This window comes from Caenorhabditis remanei, chromosome X (assembly GCF_010183535.1).
Source record: "Caenorhabditis remanei strain PX506 chromosome X, whole genome shotgun sequence".
Classification (NCBI taxonomy): domain Eukaryota; kingdom Metazoa; phylum Nematoda; class Chromadorea; order Rhabditida; family Rhabditidae; genus Caenorhabditis; species Caenorhabditis remanei.
Window position 1 is genome coordinate 8,365,494 of NC_071333.1, and position 9,499 is coordinate 8,374,992.

At 37.2% G+C, this 9,499-nt stretch overlaps 1 protein-coding gene across 1 annotated transcript; it reads left to right on the forward strand.

Moving 5' to 3' along the window:
• Window positions 1-8,086: 8,086 nt before the first annotated feature.
• On the forward strand, window positions 8,087-8,913 carry GCK72_023611 (uncharacterized protein; the record flags this gene model as incomplete). Its single annotated transcript, XM_003109430.2, has 3 exons — window positions 8,087-8,117; window positions 8,426-8,541; window positions 8,815-8,913. The coding sequence occupies 3 exons, from the start codon at window positions 8,087-8,089 to the stop codon at window positions 8,911-8,913; spliced, it is 246 nt and encodes an 81-aa protein (XP_003109478.2).
• Between the last annotated feature and the right edge of the window lie 586 nt (window positions 8,914-9,499).

The following is a 9,499-nucleotide window of genomic DNA, read 5'->3' on the forward strand; positions in this document are numbered from 1 at the left end:
TGGACGGGAAGATGAGCGCGGGCAAGTTGCGCCTACTCCTCTCACCAGATGATGACCTCGTTTAGGACAATTGTCCGTTTTATCTATTCCCCTCATGATTATCACTGATTGTAAATATTGGAAAACTGTGTGAGAGAGAAAAAAGGGAAACGAAGGTTAGAAACAAAAGAATGTGGAAGAATAAGAAAAATGAAGGCGTGATAGAGAGAAAGACAAATTCAAATCATTCTTTGTTTTCTACCCTACCAATTTTCGTTCAGTAATTACTCCCAAATGATTTGTTGTTTTTTAAAAGGATTCCATCCATTTCGGGAAACTAGTCTAAAATAGTTGTGGGAATCCAGAATTGAAAATCTAGCGTAATCGAGAGAAGAGTTTTGTTGTGTGATGGATAGCCAAAACAAATCTCTTATTCAAATACATCCTACGGGAGAGAGGGGGCTCAGAGGCTTCATCACTGGGAAGCTCTGAGACACAAAACTCTTGAGACTGCGGCGCGACCGACTGCAGCACGCGAAGTTACTGAACCTTCTTTTCAAATTACGATTACCAAAGAAGCCTCGAGGCAAAAAACTCGGGTTTCCTTTCCTTTTCATCCGAGAGGAAAGGGACCCCCGGCGAAATGAGAAAAGAGCAGTAAAGCGCGCACAAATTGAATTTGGTTTGGTGTTCGGAGCATCCGCATCACATACACATACACCGAATTCTGCTTGTGCCATCGCCGCTGTCGAACAAATTTGAAAAGGGTGCGTGTGCTCCATGGGGGTGACGGAAAGGGGCGGACTTGTGTTGGGACGACGAAAGATGCCATATGAAAGAAAAATGAACGAAGTAGAAGAATAACAGTTAGCCATTCATTTATCCCGACCTCTACCATCACTTGGTTCTTTTTTTAAACGGAAATGAACGTGTGCTTTGAATCAAGTTGGATCCAATCAGATCGATTCGAGGATAATTCACGCGGAAAATTGAGAAGTGACAAGTTAATGCGGTAGTTGATGAGTGGGAAAAGAGTATTGGGAACGAAAATAAAGTGGGTGTGGAGGATAGCCGTTCATCACGCTTTATTGTGTCAATTTATTGGTTTTCAAACAAAAAAAGAAATTCGAAAAAAAAACTCCGTTAAAAAGTTTTTTAGATTGATTACTCTGCTTCAATTTATTGGCAGATGACAAAGTACAAAACTGTTGACAGAAACTATTACATATGTTATAAAATTCAACGACAGATGTTTCACCCCCATCTGTTCTCATTTTTCTTTGAAAATTCCGCAACACGAAAAGCTTAAATAAAAATGAATGATCTATTTGAAATTGAAAAGATGCAGAACGAGAAAAATGATCGATGACTTTTTGAGCAACAAGCAACTCGCAAGCGTTTTGGAACAAGAAAAAACACGAATTTTGGTGTTTCTTTTCTTGAATCGTGTTTAATGGCGACGTGTCGTTTCGGTTTTGGTTCCCGACCGAAAACAGAGAAAAGAGAGGATAATAGGAAAAGAGGAGAAAAAAATGACGATGTGAAGGAAAGGGAATAAAACAGAATCACAATCTCTTGCGGGGAAGCGCGGCACAAAAACGGAAACAAGCCACGGGGCACCAAAGAGGTAATAAATGGAGGGCCTAAAAAAGAAAAGAACAGATCATACTGCGGTTTTGAGGAAATAGTGAAAAGAGAAAAAAAGGAGATGGGTTCCCGAGACTCCCGCGATTGATGTGTGTATGTGTGGTCGGCGTTTGAAGGCGAAATGGTATGCAAATGTGTTGGCCCGCGGAGTGCGCACGACGACGTCAATACAAACGCAAAGACCCGCATCCTTACCGCTAAAACGTTCCGAAACACGCACTTTGGGAATTGTTGAAAAGTAAACTGATCGTTAATATCGGTAATTAGGGGTAGGGGACTGGGATTTTGAGAGTGACGGGAAAAGAGTCTAGAATTCCAATGTTAAAACCCCAAAATCCGAAAATCCAAGATCAAGTTCATGTGAAACATGAGAGGTAGTGAAAAAAACCGAGGAGAAGTGAGAAAAACAAATGGGAGAAGTGAGAAATTGCATCTTTTGTTCATATTGCTCTAGAAAAAGAGACAGAGGAAGATGAGTTTTTCCCGGGTGTAAAGTCGTTGGGTCCGATGAGTCCCTTGTTGTTGCGGACACATTTCAAAATTTTGAAATATTTGAGTCAGGTTTCATAATTCGGGTCTAGTTCAACGACTGGCCCCGTCTATAAATGAAGATATCTCAGATTTCGAAGTTGATCAAAAATTCAGATGTCATAAAAATTCATGCGCAGAATATAAAAAAGAGAAAAAAGAGATAGGGGATTATTCAACGCGCGAAAACGATGATGATGACGACGGGGACGACTACAGCCCAGTGAAAGTCAAATATCACAAAAAAAGAACCAAATATTGGGGAAGAGACAAATAGTCCCAACGACTGGCCATCTACTCCGAAGACAACGACAACGGCCCATCTGTTTTATTAGCATTACGACGAAGACGATCGATCCGCGTAGTGTGCACTCTCTTCCTCTCTCTCCCCTTTCTTACCCTCTTCTCATTCTTCACTCTGCTAATTCATCTCTACCCACTCTTTTGTGTCTGCGTCTCTCTTTTCTTAGCACTGTCCGAAGGGACTCGCTGAGACGGGTTGACGGGGGGTAAGACGAGGAAAAAGGTTACCGCAATAGGGTCCACTCACTGACCCCTCCCTCTCCAATCTGACTCCGTTGCGCGCGCGCAGAAGATGAGGAGACGGGTCGGAGGAAAAGAGTGCACCACCGCTCGTATTGTTTGAATTTCACGCTAGTCAATACAGTTACACACCGAACAGGCCGTGTTGAACAATAATAAAGAGCCGCAACATTTTTTGGGTTATCACTTATCACTAGAGCAAATATGCAGAAGGACAACATTCTGGATGCTGATAACGAAAAAGAAACAATGATGTGAAAGGTTCAAAGGGGAAGAGAATAGGAAACACAAAACCAGAGTAACAAGGAAAACCGAATACTGTAGTTTCAAATTTGAAGAAAACTGAGAAAGTTTAAAACACAGAGAGACACACTCAACTGTATTTTATTTAGTCATATCATTTTCTTTCAAAAACTGAACACATGACTAAATGGCCTTTCTCCGCACACAAGAGATTCTGAGAGAGTTACGTTGCACAGATAAAATCTAGTAAGTACCTTCACCGTAGCCTTCTCTCTTTTACTCAATTTTTTTCAAAAGAAAAGTGTTCGCTCTTTGTTAAACATTCTCTGTTTCGTACCTCTAGGGATGAGAGCTAGACGAACAGATTGTATCAAGTGGAAGACGGATGGTTTTGAATGACGACACAAAGTGGTATTCTCAGCTGGACACCTCTCATTTCTATTCAGATCCTGTGGATCCGGTCAAACGTCTCATGTATCAATGGCTAGCTGTCCAAACAGAGGATAGCTGCCGAATTGTCGTAAGGAGGAGGAAGAAGGAGTGTCTCAGATCGGAAATTGATATTATCATTGATAAATAACACACTTCAAATGTACTCGATTATAAATAGAAAAAGAGATTGAGGTAAGATAGGAAATTGAAAAATGAAATTGGAAATATGAGTCAGAATACAAAAGTGTAAGACGTCAGATGCAATCAGAACCTACATAAATTTCATATCAAGTCTTATCTCGAAAGTTAACTGTTCTAAACTTGTGATAATGAAAGTTTAAATAAACTGATAAAACAATGCGCTCATCAATAGTGGAAGTCAAAACGATCCCCATACTTACATCTCTACTGTTCTAAATATAAAAAATTAGTGGTTTTTCACATTAACAAAATATTATTGTTTCTAATCAAAAACATTGTTTTTTGTGTTATTCTTAACATAGTTTCTAAACTTGTTAAAACAGTAGCTTTCAATCTTTTTTGCAGCCGAAAAGACATCTATTGACAAAATGACCTATCAGTGATTTCATATTTCAATGACATCATTTTTTTTTGGTTAGGACACTGTTCTAAAGATAAAGGTAACCTAGAAAAATAGATTTGATGATATAACATGATGAAACCTGCAATAGTTCTACAACATTGTGAAAAATCTTTTGTGGCTGTAAAATTGCAAAACAGAAATGAAACGACTAAATTGTTCCCTTTAATTTGAAAAGACATTTATCACCTTCCTCCCCAAACCGTCCCTCCCTTTTCGCACCAGTATTCCTGTTAGTCTCCAAGTTTTTGACTCAAGTTTATGTGGTTTTAAAATCTTTTTTCGTGTGTGAACGAACGTCATTTGAAAGGAAGATAAAGACCTTTTAAAAAAACTGGCATTTGTCATCAGTTTATAAAAGAAAATAATGGCATGTCATAAATAAAATAGCAATTTCATTCTTGATTCTTATAAGAGACAATCAAACCCTCATAAGACTTTCCTAGTCTTTTCCATCTTGGAACAGGAAAACAAAGGATTGATGTTAGAGCCTTGAGTGAATAATCCCCTTGTCCTTTTGCTCATTATGACAATTATTAATGACACTGACATACGGCAGCCAATCTGTCATATGTTCTCTTCTACTACTATTAGAATAATTTGCTAAAGCCTTTTAGTTTATAGAATTGAAAAATCACTATAAAATCAACAGCAATAAAAAGTGCACATGCTGGGTAGCCTAGGAAGAAAATATAAAACGATGTTTACAGTGGTTTGCACGAGTTGTCGAATGATTGTCGATGAAAGCTGCATAGAACACCCGCAAAAAATAGAGAAAGACGGTATTCAATGTATTGACAAACAGAAAGCTCTTGAGAACTGAAAAAATACTTTTGGATTAATTCGATTGAGAGCAGACAAATCGGAAACAATGACTAGGCATTTGATTTCTTCCCAGAGTTTGAAAGAAAAAGTTTTTTAAAGACAAAAAATAAACCGATATCAATTTTACATAACATTACCAAAAAGTGTTTACAAATACTGTACGAACCGCTGAAGATTTTCTTAAAGAAGTCTGCTATTTTTTTATTTAAGTTCCAAATTTCTGCCATTCTACCTACTGGCTGATGTTAGTAGGTAGCTGGTTGCGACAAACTTTTTCATTTCGGGTTTCAACTAAATTGGTCGTTCCAGACAAACACACCTGGAAAGTATTTTTCCCTTATCTAGGAGCAAATCTACTCTAGCTTGTCTCCTTCGACAAAATTATGTTTTTCATCCAAAATCGTACATAAAGTTACAAAAAATTGTTCTCAATTGCTACAATTATTTCTATACAGCCACAGTATATACACTACAAAAGCGTAGGCGATATCAAAATTCACAATTCATTACAAAATTTCCCTTATATACAATTAGAAGATTAAAAGACCATTAATATTATTATATTGGTTCAAAAGCTGGTCCAATACTATCAAAGGAAAAATCCATAAACTAGTCCAATTTTTATGAAGCGACACGACCAGCTGCCAAAATTATATCTGTAATAAATTCACGATCACAACATCGTAAATCATCTAACAGTCTATATTAAATGAATGACAGATGCAAGGTACGGTGATGGTTTTTGCTGGTGGAAGGAAGAAAAGATGGAAGGAACTAAAAATTTTGCATTGAAACTGAAAAAGAGTGTATTTTTGGTTACTGTCTCATTTTTAGTAATTTCTGATGCGAAATTCATTTCACACGTTATGTCATCCGGTGGAAAACACTTGAAGTACCCACTTCATTACCTGAAAGATCCTTCTGTAGTCTTAACTCAGAATAAATTTACTAGTTTTCAGAATCTGTTTATTCATTTTTTTATTTCTCATTTATGAACATTTTATGTTTCTGATGTTTCACAAGATTATTCTAGATTATTCCCACAGTCCCAAGTTTTGTCTTCTGATTAGCTGATCTTTGTTTACAACCAAACTTTCCCAGAATTTAGAACGTCACGAGAGAAAGTCCTAAAACACAGAATTAGCTTAAGGAATAGTTTTTTAATTCAATTTCTTTGAAGTGATTGTTTCTCATTCAATAACAGTTCCTGAAAACCTGAATAAATGGAAATCACTCAGAAATATGACAACATGAAAGCATTATTTTGTGACCGGAAATCCAGAGTATTGATGTCATCATGAAAAAAGCGGAAACGGCATGTTATAAGTTATTTATCAGTGATCCCTAAATTATGACTAGAAAAAAAGGTTCTCTTCTCACATATTATATTTCACGTTTTTCACACCTTTTGACCATCAAGACAGCATCAAAAATCCATCAGAATGTGTTTGATGGTTCCTGAATAAATAATTTATCTTATGCCAATAAAACACACATTTGGAACTTGATACCACGTATTCTTGCAATATCATGTGTTGGGATAAATAGGACTTGTTTTGTTTCACATTAGCGAAACTAAATTTTTAAAAACATTACCGAAAGAGGTAATATGTTCTGTTTGGTTTAAAGCCCAAAATACAGCTCCCCTCCTCATACGTGACTCAACGTTATTTGTCCCTCGTATATTTTTCCATTCCGTAATTTAAATTTCCTCAGTATTTTTCTGTCATCTAATCAACTTACGTTACGTTAGTTCATTATTTTGTGAGAAACCGTGAATTCTGATTCATCAAACTTCACTTCTGACGGATTATGAAATGAATACAATAGGACAGAATGTGACAATAGACATGGCTTTTGGTTAGCGTCCCTCCACTGATTGAGTACAATTCGACAACAACGACTCTACTCCCTTAGGACGAATTTTTATGACGTCTGCGACGGAGTCACCTATCGACAATAACATGATTCTTGTTTCCATAGAATCCCGAAATGAAAATTTGAATTTCAAGAAGGTCCTGACTTTTGAATCATCACTTTCGAAGTTGTTGTGTTCTGGAATTAATAGACCAACTGAAAGATTAAAATTCAAGAAGGTTCCATCAGCATTTTTTTACGGAAAAGAGCTCTCCAAAAACGTTAAAAACAGAATTAACAGGATTACAATGCAAAAGCAAGGAAGTGAATCTTGATTATTCATTGGGTCCTCTCCTTGTGACTCTGTGCATCCTCCAAGGATGACTTCCTTATTTTTCAGATTCTCGGTATACTATTTATGCACTGTGAGTAAAGTGAAAAACATGTCAGTACTTGTTCATCTGCCTAGATTTGAACACTCGATAACACAATAAAATTCAATCGTAGATAACATACAGTTAAAAAAAATTTAAATCTAAATTAATTATTAGTGACTGAAATGGTATTTCGAAAGGATAATACGGAAGTGACATCACAATCGAACAATTAGTGTGGAGAATATCTAGAACTAAAAAGCATCTATTTAGGATGGCTAGACACTTTGCTAAATATATACTTGATAAAAGACCGGTAAGCTTGTTGTCGGTAAAGCTATTGTGTTTTGAATGCGTTCAGTGAGATTCTTAAAACAAGACAGTACCTATAAAATTAAAAACGTGTCTGTATCGAGATATAATTACTCAAAAGTTTAATAGCAATAATTCTCAAAACTTTAATTCATTACAAATCAGAAGTTTCAGATGAATCAGAAACCGAGAAGATAAATAAGCACCACAAACTTCAAACGTCCCGTTAGTCCCAATATCAACTCTTCTTCCGGCAATCTAGAGTCAGAGCATCTCACAAAATATCTTCTCATGAATCATGAATTGGAAACGCAATCCGTACCCTCCGCTTCCGGATATCTACGAATATCTTCAAATATCATCACTTTCTCATTTTCACCCTTTCATCTCATTTTCCACTCTTAAAAGTCGAATTTCTGTAGCAGAAATCTCCATTTTTTCATCTTAAAAAGTCGTTGTCGTCACAGATTCCCGTTAACCCCATTCGTTTCTTCTCACTTTCCGTTCATTAGCACTATACTACTTTCTTCCGAGTTTTGCTTCACGCCCCTTTTTTGTCGTTTGTCTTTTCGTCTCTCGTTCTCACTTGAAAACTCTTCGGTTCTGTGTAGATATCGCTCGAAATCTGCCGTCATCGACGAATTTTAGCCACGTCCACTACGAGCTCTCAACGTATCGAGGAGGACACGCCCACCACTGCTTCATTCATTGCACCGACATGTCCTTCCAGCTAACGCTGTTTTCCATGCTTCTCCTACTAATTGCCGTAGTAGTCGGTAAGTCTTCAAATATCATAGGCTGAAGATGAAACATTAGAACTTTGTCTGGGGTGTCCAGAGAGTCACTATAGTAGGGTACTGTATATCCACAGTGTACAATAATATTTTGAAGTCTAGACTATCAATGCTCTCTGATGCATAATAACAGGATATAAGAGAATTCTCGGTGGAGAATTATGTGAGAATTCTCAATAATAATTTTCTAGAATATGTTAGAAAAACTCGACTAATTAGGGTGCAAGTATCCCACACTTGGTGCCGGTTCTACTAACTTCCGTTCTCGAGAACTTGAATATTTATTGCAGGGCAACCCATTCAGTCACATTCCGATGATTTGAAGGTCCAAGCCGTTCAGGACAATTCGCCGTTGAATATGGAGGCGTTCAACGACGATTCGGCGTACTACTACTACTACCCCGAGGTGAGTTGAAAACTGGGGGATATTCACACCAAATTTCTGTTTTTGTTCATTTGTTCTGGGATTAGGTAGTGTAGTGGACATACATCCGTAATGCAAAATAAATAATGAGGTTTTCCCTTTTTTGCTTTTGATCCACTTTACACCCTTATCCATCATCATTCCTTCAAAATAATTCTGGGGTCTCTCAAGTGTGTGCAACGGGGGTGGATAACGTGAGAGAGTTGATTGAATGAACCTCTCTTGAATGTGAATATAAGTTCAATCTATTTACAGCAGGCCGATCCTTCGTTCAAGGATGTGCAGAAAAAATGGGCGAACCAAGTGAGATTCGGAAAGAGGGCATCTTGGGCCAGCTCAGTCCGGTTCGGATAATGAAAAAGTTGCGACAACAAAAACCCGGCGGTCAAAATCCATATGATACTACTCTCTCCTATACAACATGCGCACACAAGACTTCAGACGACAATCAGCACACAATTCTTTTAAACCGTCTCTTTTCTCCTGTCCTTATATTTAAAATTCATTTTCTCTCTCTCGATGTCTCCGTCTTTTTCATTTGCTGTCAAAAGCTCCGACACATTCAAAACGATTCCGTTATTCTTTGTATTGTCAAAAAATTTAGCAATAAAGTTTGCGACTTGTTAACAAACAACAGATTTTGAAGAAATTTAATTCATATTCGATGCATAACAAATTATGCGGTACTCATGTGAACAAGACAATTGGTAATAAGTTCACGTAATGGTCAAATGGAGGAGGGGAGCAAAATACACCGTTTAGTTGCGATCAGTGTGAAAGTTAAAAAATGACAGACGGAAAGTAAGACAAATCTCATCAGATTCAATAAAGAAAGGGATAAATGGTACAAGAAAGAAACATCTACACGTTTTGGTCAGTAGTACCTATTTCAGCTCACGAAGTTTCAGCTGCATTTTATGTTATAAACAAGAGATATTAT